This window comes from Entelurus aequoreus, linkage group LG08 (assembly GCF_033978785.1).
Source record: "Entelurus aequoreus isolate RoL-2023_Sb linkage group LG08, RoL_Eaeq_v1.1, whole genome shotgun sequence".
NCBI classification, from domain to species: Eukaryota; Metazoa; Chordata; class Actinopteri; order Syngnathiformes; family Syngnathidae; genus Entelurus; species Entelurus aequoreus.
Genome location: NC_084738.1, coordinates 38,760,434 through 38,777,084, shown reverse-complemented (window position 1 = coordinate 38,777,084; position 16,651 = coordinate 38,760,434). Strand labels below are relative to the sequence as shown.

General features: G+C 40.7%; 1 protein-coding gene across 2 annotated transcripts in view; it reads left to right on the top strand.

The window, feature by feature from the left end:
* The first annotated feature begins 7,495 nt into the window (after positions 1-7,495).
* Positions 7,496-16,651, top strand: part of myocd (myocardin) — a 70,141-nt gene continuing 60,985 nt past the window's right edge. For both annotated transcript variants that reach the window (XM_062056451.1, XM_062056450.1), the window contains exon 1: positions 7,496-7,807. In XM_062056451.1, the coding sequence (XP_061912435.1) occupies positions 7,753-7,807 (55 nt within the window). In that variant the 5' untranslated portion in view covers positions 7,496-7,752. The remainder of the gene's footprint in view (positions 7,808-16,651) is intronic.

Here is a 16,651-nt window from a genome sequence, read left to right as displayed (position 1 = left end):
TCTTTCTGAGACTCTTATTATGTTAGCGCAGGCAGGATGGAGCAGCAATTTTATTGTGAAGACGGTAACTATGTGGTCGGTCTTTAGGCTTTTGACGGCAGGCACGGCGCGAGAGTCTGTTAAAATAAAAAGGAATTCTCGCCTTCCTGCCGCTCATTATTTTTCTTCACAGTGAGCTCGCAGCAGCCACCGTCATCTCAAATAATACTCGGGCGCCATGAATGTCAATCAAGTGACGAAAGTGACGTCATAGTGAAAAATTATGATCTCTAATTTATAGGTCTATTTTTTAATAACTGGCTGGCGATAGACTGACACACCTTAGCTCACGATCGGCGTAATGGCCACCTCTGATCTAGGCTGTCAGGATGGGCGATTAAAAAAATAATTTCTAACATGACTTATATAAATTCTGAAAGTAGATCAGCTGTCAATCATTAATGAATTATAGTAAGTTGTAGTGTCCGTTTGATACTAGTCTGAGATTGTAGTTTACTACCTACAGCCATGTTAGCTAGCTCATATGAGAAGCGATTTTTCAAATAAAAATATTAAAATCTCGACAAATGTTATTTACATGAAGTAGCAAAGGACCTGATACCTGATAAAACACAATAATTACTTAAATGTGTGTGCTCTCTGCTTAGTCTTCTTCTCGTAAGTTGCAAGTGTGCTTTACTTCACTTTGAAGGGTTCCGATAATGCAAAACCAACTTTTCTTACCTGTTATTACCTGTTTTTGTGTAAAGTATTTGGGATCCCAAGAAATGTCGAAAATGTGAAATCAGACCATGGAGGCATGGCGGAGATATTTATAAAACAATATGGCTTCTTCCAAATTCTTTCTAGAAGAGCTGTTTGGAATTTGAAAATTTAGCAATGGTTTTGCTTTCGTTACGTCAACTGGTATCTTCATATATGGTAGAAGTTTACTCAAAGGGCTTTGCGCGAGTCTGCCACTTTTATCTAGTGGTTGTCCAAAGTTGTAGTCATGAAGGCCCTGTTTAATCAATCAATCAATCAATCAATCAATGTTTATTTATATAGCCCTAAATCACAAGTGTCTCAAAGGGCTGCACAAGCCACAACTTCCATAAACACTGCAGCACATGTTACTTCATGTCTGCATGCGGGTCAGATTGTGTTCACATTAGACATCATATTTTTTTTGTAATGTAAACAATCAGATTTGAAAAAAAAACCTACCCTGCGATGTGAACATAGCCTAAGTTCCTATTTTTTCTCTATATCTATCCTCTGGGCCAGACTGGCTCATACATGCACATGCATGCTATAATCTTCCGCCGTACCTATAGTAACTAACTTATGTCCGTCAGCATGCTCGACGTGGAAGCGCTAAAAACTACAATAGGCTGACGGGGTGGAGACGCAGTCCAAGGGGTTTGACCTGGAGACCGCCAACAAAACAGTACATTCTGAAGTGACAATCAGAAAGCAGCTTGAAGATGGTCTATAAAACTAAATCCATGCAAAATGTTGACCAGAGCACCACCATTACATGTTATGTGGACCACAAGGAAGTGTCTTAAATGTAGAAAAAATGTCACATTATGACCCCAGTTAAAGAAAATTGGTAAATCAGTTGCATGATGCAAACACGCATAACTGATGGCTAAGGGCTAAGACACAGGGAGAAGAGAATTGTATCTTCTATTTCTTCAAATTATGAATTATTGCACTAGCATTGTCCCTTTTGCACAAGGTACCAATAGATCAAACACGTATTCTATACAAATAACTACCAAAATCTGTATTACAGTACACATAGCAAAAAATCATTTCCATGGACAATTTTGTCAGCTGGTACAGTACAATAAAAGTGATGGTTTAGTCAATCACCAAGCAGTTGAGAGGCAGGACTATCTTATCACCAGTATGATGCAAATGCTCCACTCTGTATTTAGCAAGTCACCCCTTCCTACTCCCTCTACATACCAGCCAGACATTTGTCAGAGCAGAACTAAGCCGCTCTCCTTCGAAACATCCGTCAACAAGGGGATGTCTGCTCATGCCAAGGCCTTCTGGGTAACTGTTTATTCTGATGTCTCATTTAAAGGCCTACTGAAATGATTTTTTTTAATTTAAACGGGAATAGCAGATCCATTCTATGTGTCATACTTGATCATTTCGCGATATTGCCATATTTTTGCTGAAAGGATTTAATAGAGAAAATCGACGATAAAGTTCGCAACTTTTGCTCGCTGATAAAAAAAAGCCTTGCCTGTACCGGAAGTAGCGTGACGTCACAGGAGCTAGTATTCCTCACAATTCCCCATTGTTTACAATGGAGCGAGAGAGATTCGGACCGAGAAAGTGATGATTACCCCATTAATTTGAGCGAGGATGAAAGATTCGTAGATGAGGAACGTTACAGTGAAGGACTTGAGAGACAGTGATGGACGTATCTTTTTTCGCTCTGACCGTAACTTAGGTACAAGCTGGCTCATTGGATTCCACACTCTCTCCTTTTTCTATTGTGGATCACGGATTTGTATTTTAAACCACCTCGGATACTATATCCTCTTGAAAATGAGAGTCGAGAACGCAAAATGGACATTTAGTGCCTTTTATCTCCACGACAATACATCGGCGAAATGCTTTAGCTACGAGCTAACGTGATAGCATCGTGCTTTAACTGCATATAGAAACAAAAAAATAAAGGATAGAAGGAAGGATAGATAGAAAATCAACAATACTATTAAACCGTGGACATGTAAATACACGGTTAATGCTTTCCAGGCTGGCGAAGGTTAACAATGCTGTGCTAACGACGCCATTGAAGCTAACTTAGCAACTTAGCAACGGGACCTCACAGAGCTATGCTAAAAACATTAGCTCTCCACCTACGCCAGCCAGCCCTCATCTACTCATCAACACCCGTGCTCACCTGCGTTCCAGCGATCGGCAGAAGGACGAAGGACTTCACCCGATGCGTTTGGCGGCCCGGAGACGTAGGAAGTCAAGGTGAGGTCGGCGGCTAGCACGGCTAGCGCAGCTAGCGCTCCAACAAAGTCCTCCTGGTTGTGTTGCTGTAGTCCGCTGCTAATACACCGATCCTACCTACAACTGTCTTCTTTGCAGCCTTCATTGTTCATTAAACAAATTGCAAAAGATGTCCAAAATAATGTGGAATTATGAAATGAAAACAGAGCTTTTTGTATAGGATTCTACGGGTACCATAACTTCCGTTACTCTGACTTCGTCACGCGCATACGTCATCATACCGCGACGTTTCAGCCGGATATTTCCCGGGAAGTTTTAAAAGTCACTTTATAAGTTAACCCGGCCGTATTGGCATGTGTTGCAATGTTAAGATTTCATCATTGATATATAAACTATCAGACTGCGTGGTCGGTAGTAGTAGGTTTCAGTAGGCCTTTAAGACTGCAATGTGATGCTTGAGAACACACAACTGGAGACAGAGAAACACCAAAATCATGAGACGAAAAGTTTTGTAAGTGATCATTGTCCGCCACGTTTTATTTCATACAAAATTGTCACTTTGTATGTTACGATCGGTTAAGCCGCAGTAAGACCCCAAAGCAGTCATCAAAAAAGAGAATGTTAATAACAAAAAGAGCACTCGAGGAGTAGAGAAAATAACGAAAAGTGCTCTCAGAAATAGGGATGTATACCGAGTACCGGATCCTATTTAGGTCGGTCCATGAGGACCGCAAAGATTCTGGACTAATGATACTGCTATCTGTATTTTTTGTTCCAGCTGACCGACGTAATTATGACTCGCTGTCACATTCAGTTCAGCTGCCACTGCTACACATTAAAATCAACTTTGAATAATGACAAATGGGGAAGCAACACTACACCAAAGTTTGTAACTCAACAATATTTCCTCCTCAAAGTCACGCAGGCTGTGTCAGTTTGAAGTGAACGCACTTTACTCACAACGTATCTCGACTGCGCTTTATCAACCGTCCTCCTAGCGATCTATTAATCTACGGGCCAATATTAATCCACTCATGAAAAATGTAGGTAATATAATAATCCACACACACACATACATCGGTAGCGCAATACTCAATATGGCTTCCGGTCCGTCACTTAAATGGGTTATACTTGTATAGCGCTTTTCTACCTTCAAGGTACTCAAAGCGCTTTGACACTATTTCCACATTTACCCATTCACACACACATTCACACACTGATGGCGGGAGCTGCCATGCAAGGCACTAACCAGCAGCCATCAGAGGCAAAGGGTGAAGTGTCTTGCCCAAGGACACAACGGACGTGACTAGGAAGGTAGAAGGTGGGGATTGAACCCCAGTAACCAGCAACACTCCGATTGCTGGCACAGCCACTCTACCAACTTTGCCACGCCGTCCCTTAAATATGTTTGTGTGCAACAGAAACACAAATAATTCCTATGGTTACATAATGCATACCTACAAAACATGCTAATTGATGGCATTGATGTATATGATATATTTGATATGATGTATCATGTAAAAGGTATGCGCTCTGCACATGCATGCCATATATAAGTATGATTTCCAGCTGAGTGTAATTGCAATGAATAGAAACACAGTGATGGATCTGTGTGGTGTTTTCAAGAAGATGACATAACTGCATTCACCTTACACTGCAAACATAGTTGACTTGTTTAAGACTTAAAAAACAAGTGTAGATAAAAGACTTCCCTGCTATGAGATGTTACAGTACATCATGTTGGAGGTGTGGTTTAACTTGTGCTAATATAAATGCTATTTACAATGCATTTTTTAAAATCTTTATTTCCACAAATTACATATAGTACCAGTAAGAGTACTGATAACTACCGGTATCGATAAGGAATATCGATAAGAGTATTGTACCGATAAAATCTTAACGATATACAAAAGGGGGAAAACAAACAAATAAAATATACCACAAATAGACCAGGACGGAGTTACTGGAAAGGTAAGTGTGAGGTACGAAGTACTGCAAAGAAAGGCAGAAAAAAGGCAGCATAGCAGCCAAACACATAACATCACACCTAAAGAAACAATAAACACAAGAGCATTTATATGAACAATACAACGAGCAACATTACAACAAACAGAGAAAGTTAAAGAAGAAAGAGATAATAAAAGAAAGTATTCATTGGCTGTCACCAGATGGAACCAATGAGCAGCATGAGACATGACTTAAACTCTGATTTCACTCCATAGTCATTTTATAGGCACTATCTAGATTATGTGAAAACTGAGAGGAACAGACCTGCTGGTGGATTGGGAGTTCCAGGTTGAGCGCTTTGCATCCATTGGCAGTGTAAAACAGAGGTACAATAATGGCAGGAGCCAACTTTAGCACCTGTACTTTCTCCTCAAAACCAGCAAGATGCTCGTTCAGTAAATTGAAAAATAATCTGAAAAACGCAAAGTTGAACATTGAAAACATGTGACACTTTTTTAAAAAAAACGGTAACACTTTAGTATGGGGAACGTATTCTAAGTAAAAAAGACTTAATTTAGAGTTATTTGGACACTAGGGGAACATATAATGGTTAGGGTTAGGGTTAGGGTTACTAATAAGCAATAATTCTGAGGTTATTGAGGGAAGACTCTTAGTTAATGGCTTACTGGTTGTATAATAAGGCAATGCAGAATAAGGCATTAATAAGTACTTAATAATGACTAATTAAGAGCCAATTATGTTACTAATTTGCATGTTAATAAGTATCTAATTAATGGTGAATATTAGAAATGTCCGATAATATCGGACTGCCGATATTATCGGCCGATAAATGCTTTAAAATGTAATATCGGAAATGATCGATATCGGTTTCAAAATTATCGGTATCGGTTTCAAAAAGTAACATTCATGACTTTTTAAAACGCCGCTGTGTACACGGACATAGGGAGAAGTACAGAGCGCCAATAAACCTTAAAGGCACTGCCTTTGCGTGCCGGTCCAGTCACATAATATCAACGGCTTTTCACACACACATGAGTGAATGCAATCATACTTGGTCAACAGCCATACAGGTCACACTGAGGGTAGCCATATAAACAACTTTAACACTGTTACAAATATGCGCCACACTGTGAACCCACACCAAACAAGAATGACAAACACATTTCGGGAGAACATCCGAACTCCTTGCAGCACTAACTCTTCCGGGACGCTACAATATACACCCTCCCGCTACCCCCAAAACCCCGCCCTCCAACCCCGCCCACCTCAACCTCCTCATGCTCTCAGGAAGAGCATGTCCCAAATTCCAAGCTGCTGTTTTGAGGCATGTTAAAAAAAATAATGCACTTTGTGACTTCAATAATAAATATGGTAGTGCCATGTTGGCATTTTTTTCCATAACTTGAGTTGATTTATTTTGGAAAACCTTGTTACATTGTTTAATGCATCCAGCGGAGCATCACAACAAAATTAGGCATAATAATGTGTTAATTCCACGACTGTATATATCGGTATCGGTTGATATCGGAATCGGTAATTAAGAGTTGGACAGTATCGGATATCGGCAAAAAAGCCATTATCAGGCATCTTTAGTGAATATGTTCCCCATACTAAAGTGTTACCAAAAAAACTAAGTGTAAAAAATTTTCATTGAAAAACATTTGTTTATAGTTAATATAGTTGTTCTAATGTCTGCATTTTGTCTTTCTGTAGGGGCCCCGTTTTTCATGACGCATTCATCCATCCATCCATTTCCCACCGCTTGTCCCTCTCGGGGTTGCAGGGGGCTGGAACCTATCCCAGCTGCACTCGGGCGGAAGGCGGGCTACACCCTGAACAAGTCGCCACCTCATGGCAGGGTTGCATGAAGCAGTGCATGTAAAATGTCATTTAATGAACAACAAAGGGTTTCATGTGAAATTCCTCGCCCTTACCTGCTCCGTCAATGATAAGAAAATAAAAAATGTGTCTTATTGTTAGCGCTGGGCTGGTAATTTCACATACATGGGTCAGATTTCGGTCAGGGTTGTGCCGGGAGCAGCTTTATATTTTCTTTAAGTAAAATGTTGTGTTTTGCACAAAAAGCCCAACTTCTTGAACATTTTTTCCCATTCATTTGTTTTAGTAAAAAACATGCATACAACTAAATTCAAGTTTGATTTTTTGGAAAAAAAAGGGCTGCTCAAAACTGCTTAGAGCCCCAATTTAGCCTGGGGCGGCCCTGCTGTACAGACAAAAACCAACGGGGGATGAAATACTTATTTTCCCCACTGTATACAAGTCTAAAGCACTTGGAAGAATTCTGGTTCATCAACAGTGTCAACGAAAGTTTCTCGAGTCCCAGAGTTTGTCTATCTGACTCTCACTACAATCACGCAGCAGGGCTGATAGGCAGATATATTTACACCGGTATCAAGGGAGGAAGAAGTCATCAGCCAAATCCCGTCCAGCCTTCGGGCTCCTACAGGCGGGACTATAGCGCAACCCCCTTGGCTGCAAGGCCCCTCCCCGAGCAGGGCATATCTGTGTGTGCTCCCCCTGACTCAGACCTCAGAGCTCTCAGCTTAGATGGGACCAAAGCCTCAGCCCGACTCACACACTTCCAAATCGACGGCACTACTCAGACTGACTTGCTCGAGTAAACACTGGCGGCTGGGGCCGACACAAGAGAGACTCTGTCTAGTGTGTCTTTTTCTTTAACGTTCTTCAAGAGCAGTCCTTGAGGTAGGCCCAGTTGGCCCCAACTCATCCCAGCCAAGAGGGGGCCAGGTGTGCTGTACCTTGCAACTTTTGAACCCTGGAACTCTACTGTAGAGCAGTATGACTCTTCTGGGCTCTGAACACTCAATACTGATACGAAGCAAGTTCCGATCAGGTAAGCAAGGTTCTATGTTGATTTACCCTCGCATCCTGGTTGTGCCAAAGTCCAGCATGGACTGGCAAACAGATTGGTTGTCTGTCAACACTCAGGTATACTGCATGGTTGTCCAAAATGCAACCCGCAGCTTTTTTTTTTTTTATTGGCCCCTAGCATATCCTGAAAATGCAATTCCAAAAGTTGGTATAGCAAAGGCATGAAATAAATTAGATTTCTCAACATGGCTGATATGCCCTTTGACACTCTTCACCAATGACTTGTGTTGACACTCACGGGATGCTCCATAGCTCCATTAGACCTAAACAGCATGCAGGGTTGCCAGGCAGGAGACAAATTAAAACCCTCCAAGAATGCACTGATTTGTTCTTCAGTGTCGTCTTGTTGCCACAGAGGGAAATAGGCAACATTGACACTTTGGCTTGAGGCAGGCTGATAAGAGAGCTCAGACGTCGTTGTTAGGTGGAAGGTTATCTCGCTAAGGTCGATTTGGAAGCTAATGGCGCTTGTACTTGTGCGTGTACCTGGTCTTATCAAAAGCACTGGTTTGAATCCCCCTTTCACACGCAGCAGTGACAGATGCCAAACCTTACCAGGCCTGCTTTTTTGGTATACGTCATTGGTGTCCAAAGTGCGGCCCGGGGGCAATTTGCAGCCGTAAAAAGTATAATTGAAAAAGAAAACTGAAAAACGGTATAAAAGAAAGAGCGAAAAGGTGTAACGTGGGGAGAATAATAACAATAACATTTTTAATTTGATGTACACATGCACCTTGATCACATCTCAGCATATCCAAATGTGTTGCTTTTAGTTTAGTTGTTGTACTTAGCAGACCACGGAACTCCATCTAACTGGCTCCAATTTGAATGAACACATCAATCATCTGCATATCCTTAAAAGTCTCTTTCATCGTCGTGAAATTATATTCTCCTATCCAAGGAAGAAACCGCAGTGATCACATTGCCTCCTGTCTGTCACACACACAGACACGCACACACACAGACACACGCACACACACAGACACACGCACACACAGACACACAGACAAACACACACGCATACTATGTAGCCCTTCTGAGCGTGTGTGTTTGTGCAATGACTTCATTGCGCATGTGTGTGTGTTTGTGTGCCGTCTGACCAACACTGCCACCTCCCTGAGGAAAGTGTAACTGATGGTAGCAGAGACAGGAGCTCGAAAGCGGCGATCGCGTGTTTTGTCAAGTCGCTGTGCGAACTCGCCTCTCCAAAGTGTCGCGGGTGGTGCGCGAAGAGTGCATCTGTGCTTCTCACTCACCGAGTCCTCCGGGCTGTAATGTCAGTGCAGGAGTGGCAGACGAAATGGGGCTTTTCCTTTTGAGTTGTTTAGAGTAGATTGGCAGGGTGGGAAATGACCCCGGTGCTCTAGGGAACGCGGGAGGGTTCAAGTAAAACAGAGTTGCTCTGGCTATGATTTAGGTCATGTCTACAACAACACGGATGTTTTCAAAAATGCACATTTTCACACTTCAAAACACTTTAAAAAAAAAAATCTCTGGCCACATAAACACACATTTACCGGCTGGCATGTTCATTATGTCCAATCAGCAGAAAAAAAGGATAAAAATAAGAAGCTGTATAACACCTTTGTTCATTAATATCATCATATATTACATGGGCAGCACGGTGGTACAGGGGTGTGTTTGTGCCTCACAATACGAAAGTCCTGGGTTCGATCCTGGGCTCGGGATCTTTCTGTGTGGAGTTTGCATGTTCTCCCCGTGACTGCGTGGGTTCCCTCCGGGTACTCCGGCTTCCTCCCACCTCCAAAGACATGCACCTGGGGATAGGTTGATTGGCAACACTAAATGGGCCCTAGTGTGTCAATGTGAGTGTGAATGTTGTCTGTCTATCTGTGTTGGCCCTGCTATGAGGTGGCGACTTGTCCAGGGTGTACCCCGCAGCTGAGATAGGCTCCACCCCCCCCCCACCCCCCCACCCCCCGCGACCCCGAAAGGGACAAGCGGTAGAAAATGGATGGATGGATATATTACATGTACTATAACATGTACATTATCTGTAAAATTAGCGCACATTTACACAGAGCCCAGGGAACATGAATGTTGTGCACCATTAAGTGAATAAACACTGATGTTCTGTCACATCTTTCTTGTGACACAAGACAAAGGACCTCAGTTTAACGCGGAAGCCAGAGATTACCTAAGCCAAAATTCTATTTTATGCGGACAGGAAGGCCAAAAGGCAAAGAAAAATATGTATTTTTTTAAATATTTGTTTTTGTGTAGACATGAATCTTAAAACTGTGAACTGGAGATGTTGTAGGCTACAGTATAGCCACTGGAACACTGGTGGGTTTTTTAAGAGAGGCGGGGGATAAGTGTGCATTTTTTTAGAAATAGAAGTGTTATTAGTTTAGTTTTAATTAGTTTATTTACAAAATGTAAAACTAATCAATATTTTGTAAACTGGGGCTATACCTAAAAGTTATCGACAGCTTATAAAGGGGTCAAAAGTCAAAAGAAATGCTACAAAATAGAATATGATGATGTATCAAGTAAGAAAACATGCATTTAATAAATACATAAATCAATAATCCTTGCCTAACAAAGTACCCCAAAATCTTGAAAGCAACAAAATATGAACTCATTGAAAGAGTATAATGATATCAATACATCAGACACTATAGTATAATGATATTAATACATCAGACACCAGAGAATAATGATATCAATACATTAGACTTTTTTATTAGAAATGGCAACATAGGAGGAGTTTAGCGTGCATGTGCATGTATGAGCCAGTCTGCTCCCACAAGAAGAGGTTAGAGAAAAAGAAGGAACTTATTTACTACAACCTCGGACTACAAAGTAATAAAAATGGCGGACTCTGGACCATATATGGAGATATTGTTTGACGTAACTTAGGCAAAACACGTCACTAGAGTCTCAAATTACAAATGGCTCGTTTGGAGAAAGTTTAGAAGAAAGCAAGATTATTTTCTAAATTTCTGCGCCGTGCTTCCATGGTTTGATTTCACATTTTCAGGACTTATGGGGATCCTAAATACACAGAAACAGGTAGCAAGACTTCAGCGACCAAGTGACCAAAACAGACATTGTCACATTTTCAAGCGCTGTCTGTCGGCCTGCTAAATCAGGGTTTCTCAAACTGTGGTACGTGTACCACTATTGGTACGCCAAAGAATCACTTGATGAAAGTACAGTGTTTTTTTTTTTTTTTTATTTAAACACAGTGGTACTATTCAAACTGTTTTTAATGTCACAGTGGCCCAACATTTTAAATACACTTGTTAAATAAAACATTTGCCTTGTTTTTAATGAATACTTAGATATACTACACTACTGTATTTTGATGTTGATCATTATTGTGGTACTTAGAGCCAAGTTTCTCCTGAGGTGGTACTTGGTGAAAAAAGTTTCTCAGGTTACACTAAACATCTTGTTCCTTACCCCTTGTGAATACTTTTGGAACTGTGATATTTCCATGGGAGGGTTAATGCTTTGAAATCACTTCACGAGTCTGTTATTGAGTTAAAATAATAGATTATGCAGAATACACGTTTTGTGGAAAGTGTGTTGGTGAGTACATGGCCTTATTCTGAAAGAACACGCTCTGGGGTTGTTTTAATCCGTCACAGATGTTGAAGATGTTTTATCGCCATAAAGGTCAACTTAGTTGAAATCGTATTCATGTTCTAATGAAATAGGATTCATCTTCAGACTGAATTTATGAGTCAAATACTGTGCATAAGTGAAGCAAAGCTACTTGTAAATTTAACTGCTTATGACGGCTGCCGTCCGACACCATCTGGTTGTTCAGCTTTACTTTTTTTTTTATTGTAATTGCTAATATTTTATTCAAAGCCATGAACAATTTGTCATTTTACAATCCATTTGAACAGCCCTAGGAAATGTTGCTGCATGGTTGAATTTAAAAGAAAAGATAAAGATCTCACTTAAGTGTTCCCCGCAGACTGGCAAATGTTTTAGGTGTGTGTGTGTGTGTGTGTGTGTGTGTGTGTGTGTGTGTGTGTGTGTGTGTGTGTGTGTGTGTGTGTGTGTGTGTGTGTGTGTGTGTGTGTGTGTGTGTGTGTGTGTGTGTGTGTGTGTGTGTGTGTGCGAGTGTGTGTGTGTGTGTGTGTGTGTGTGTGTGTGTGTGTGTGTGTGTGTGTGTGTGTGTGTGTGTGTGTGTGTGTGTGTGTGTGTGTGTGTGTGTGTGTGTGTGTGTGTGTGTGTGTGTGTGTGTGTGTGTGTGTGTGTGTGTGTGTGTGTGTGTGTGCTGACTGGTCCACACATTGATTTCATTTACTACTTACAAAGCTGACTGGTATTACATAACAGTGTGTGACAGAGGTGTCAGAAAAAAGCAATTAAATTGATGTTACAGGTGTTTGTGTCTACCAAACCCCACCTTAAAATTCACGACCTCTTTACCTCAGTTACTAGGCAGATTTGATCCTACCCTCGAGAAAAATTATGAACCTAGCAAAATACATTTAAAGAAGGCATATTCATATTTTAATGTTCAGTGTTTACGGCTTTGGGTAAGGGGTGTGACTTTCATGGACACAAATCTCCACACACTAGTGCAACACTCCTTCACGACAGGTTTCAGGGTATACACATGCAATGTGTGTTTGTGTGTTGAGGAAGTTTGGGCTAATGAACGCTGAGAAAAACATACACACACAACACTTGTGCAGCATAGCCAGCTGTATCCTAGTTGGTCCTCCAGTTACTTATGACAAACATAATACAAAGACTCTAAAATAATCCACAAAGTCAAAATTCAGTCATTGTATTACCGTTTTTGCGGGCTACGGAGCGCACCGGTATTTAAGCCGCACCCACCAAATTTTAGAAGAAAATACTAGCCGCACCAGATTTTAAGCTGAAACTATGTACCGGTACGAAAGACTTTGTAAATGTTTATTTACATACCTTAATTATTTCCAAACCAGGTAGTAAAACATAAATCGTAATGCACCCACTAGCTGAAGAAGTTAGCTCGCCAATCAGCTAAACAAACTCAATAACTTCACGGTGATGTTTTGGTGAATTTACGAAACTGAAACAATCCAAAAAGAATGACATTGTAAGTTAATAATACTAACACAGCAATTGTAAGCATGTTAGCATATTCTCTAATACTAACGATGCTAGCTTGATTACATTATGATAGCATGTACAAATATGCATGAAAAAACCCCTTCAGACATCACACATGGAACCGTTTATTAAGTATGAATTGTTTTAGTTGTATTGTAAAACGTTCAAACGTTGCTTTGTGTGATGAATGATGAACCCTTTTGAGCTGAAACGCTATGGACGAATAGTAGACGAAACAGGACGTATACTTCCGGCTTAAGGCACAAAACAGGAAGTACATTTTCAACCCACAGCACCTTCAGAGAACAAACCCGTCTAAAAAATAACACATTTTTTCAGTGTCTCTGTCGGTGTTATATGAAAACTATTTGTTGAATACAAAACATCATGGCCGCTAGCAAAGAAAAATCAATAAAAACCTCTGTTTTATAGGCCGCAGGGTTCAAAGCGTGGTAAAAAAAATATATATGTTATATTCTATGTAATATATATATTTAGGTTCCTGTAGAAGTGTGTGGTTTGTGTTTCCACCGCATTTCACAGTTCAGGTAGTTTATTGAAATCAGGCTGACGTATGGAGGTATGTGGTTTAGTATATTTCTATGCTGATACCATGTAAACAAGAAGACAATAATAGGTTACAGTTATTTTACTAAAATGTAAGTAAATGAAATACAAAGCATTAATACACAAAACGATATGATTTAAAAAATCAAGTGTACCGAATTGTTCAAAAAAAGTCCGGCTTTTGTCTGCAATATCCAATAGTCAGAAAGTCGGCCTCTCTGTAAATGATGAATTTATGAGATCAAGCAGGTCCTTGTGGTCCATTTCAGCTGTAAATAACAATATATAAATAGTAAATATCAGTGTCTATCTGTAAATAACAATATATGAATAATAAATGTCAGTGTTTATCTGTAAATAACAATATATAAATAATAAGTGTCAGTGTTTATCTGTGAATAACAATATATAAATAATAACTGTCAGTGTTTATCTGTAAATAACAATATGTAAATAATAAATGTCAGTGTTTATCCTACGCCGACGACACGAACACATCGGCTTTAGCGTTAGCTTGTTAGCATTAGCATTTTGTTCACAGGTATTGAGGCTAAAAACTACACAAATGGAGTGTCAGTGACTACTTGTACAACATGTAATTAAGTAAATAGTTAATAGTTGATATTATTTACCTTTGTTCCACTTTTGTGCTGCCTCCTTTATTCCACATTTATCCAACAAAGTCAGATTAGTAAACAGTGGTCTCCGTTTCAAGTCTGCCTTCATTCTCCTCCGTAAATACGTTTAAAAGAGTCCGTCCACTTCTCGTAGTTTGGCGTAACAAAATTACGTTTGTAAAAACTAATAAACAACAATAAACTGCATTTCGTTTAAAGACGACAGTTGAGTAAAAACATTCCAATATAGTTTCACTGATCAGTGTTCTTCACCACAAAGATGCCCCACAAAAGTAGCTTATTTCTCTCCGCTGTCAAGTTTGTTGTTATAGAATTACACAAAAAATAAGAATAAAACAAGTCGCTGCGTATATTCCAATGGACGACGTGTGTTTGAAAGAGAAGTTTTAGGAACGCCCCCAACTGTGTTCAACCAATCAGCGTTCGACAGCACAGCCTGCCCCCGAAAAGGTTCCGGGTAGCTCGGAAAAGTCCCACCGAGCTTGGAGGAACTTCGAATGGTTCCCAAAGGACCAAAAGTACCCGGGTGGTTTTTGGTGGAAACACAGGGGAACTTTATTTACCTGGGTAAGAGGGATAGTTCATGTAAAAGTTCCTGCGGTGGAAAAGGGCCTATTGACAGTCACAGGTGAATGTACCTCATGCCAATGTCCTACAGCAGTATTTGTCTGCTCATTCCTTGACTCTGCAAGAAACTACCTCAGTATTTCACAAATATGGCAAAGATTGGAAAAAGATGTGGGAGATAATTACCTGATGGAAATGCATTTTATGCAACGGAATAAGTGTAAAATAAAGAGTGAGGCATTATTTAGGGATACGTGTTGGTGAGAAGTTATACAATTGTGCTCGTACATCTCTCCTGAGCACATTCCTGTCTGTGCTTGAGGGGAAGTTCTGGGAATTGATGTAACAAATGCAACCTGGTCTCATTAGCAATTGGAGATCAAGCTGCAACTGAGGTATTATTCTTAGCCTTCTTTCATTCTTGCACGCTGACTTTGGAGTGTTTTTGTAAATCACAGTATCACCTCAGCGCCATGTGTAGCAATCAACGCTTTGCCAGAGCCAACCAGGCGAGGCGACAAGTTATTTACCTCATAAATCTGACATCTTGTAAATATGGTGTTGCATTTGTATATCCTTTATTGTCAGGAAAGCCACACATGTCTTTGAGAGAAGACGCGGCGGCATATGTGGTGTGATGACGCCATCTGGCTAGGGTCCGCTCTCGAAAACAATAAGGACTTTGGGGCAGCTGGTGTTCTTCTCACTAAGAATTATGAACTTGGAGAGGAAGAGTTAAAATCATGAAGGGCTTTCAGACTGAAAACACCTGTTTTTCTTTTTTTCCGGGACTAAATGTGTGGCTTTTGGTGAAAGCAGGACAAATACCGATGGGAGTTATTTCCGTCGACATGTTTTTGGTCATCTTACATTCCACAACCGCATCCTCTCTGTGATGATGCCCCGCTCTATCCCCCGTCCCCCCAACCCCTTACAGTAAGCCAAAGCAGATGTCAAATGAAGGCAGGCGCCTCGTGTTACATAACGGAGGTGTTTTACCACGAGGGCCTGGTGATGAACTACCCGAGTGTGAACGGACCTTAAAGCTGGAAAGGAGAAAAGGCTTGAATGGGGTCAAAGCTCAAAAAGAGAGAAACATTTCATCGGCTAGGGTTAGCCGTTAATGTCGGCCATCTGAACCATACAATCAGTACGTGTCCACGCACTAAATTAGTCTGATTTCTCAAATAGTTCGGCTCTAAAGCCCATGGAAACACCTCAATCCGATCGTGTTCAGTTTTTGAAAAGTCGGACTCAATCGATCAATCAATCAAAGTTTATTTATATAGCCCTAAATCACGAGTGTCTGAAAGGGCTGCACAGGCCACAACGACATCCTCGGCTCAGATCCCACATCAGGGCAAGAAAAAACTCAACCCAATAGGATTACAATGAGAAACACTGGAGGCGACAGTATCAGTCGGGGCACAAACTGCCTTTTCCTATTTAAAACTCCTTCCATCAATCCACAGAGCCTTATGAATGACCTACGAGACATTCAAAAGTTGTGCTACCATGATTCTCGGTCCAAAAATTCCTTCGAAAAAACTCTTGACCGCCGTTCTTTCTTTGCTTCGGACCTGCCTCTGCTCCGAGACATTCTTAGACTTAGACATAGACTTAGACTTAGACTAACTTAATTGATCCACAAGGGAAATTGTTCCACACAGTAGCTCAGTTACAAAGAATGGAAAGGATAATGCAGGTATTAAAGGCCTACTGAAATGACATTTTTTTATTTAAACGGGGATAGCAGATCCATTCTATGTGTCATACTTGATCATTTCGGGATATTGCCATATTTTTGCTGAAAGGATTTAGTAGAGAACAACGACGATAAAGTTCGCAACTTATGGTCGCTGATAAAAAAAGCATTGCCCCTACCGGAAGTAGTGTGACGTCACAGGCTGGAGGGCTGCTCACATTTCCCCATTGTTTACAATGCA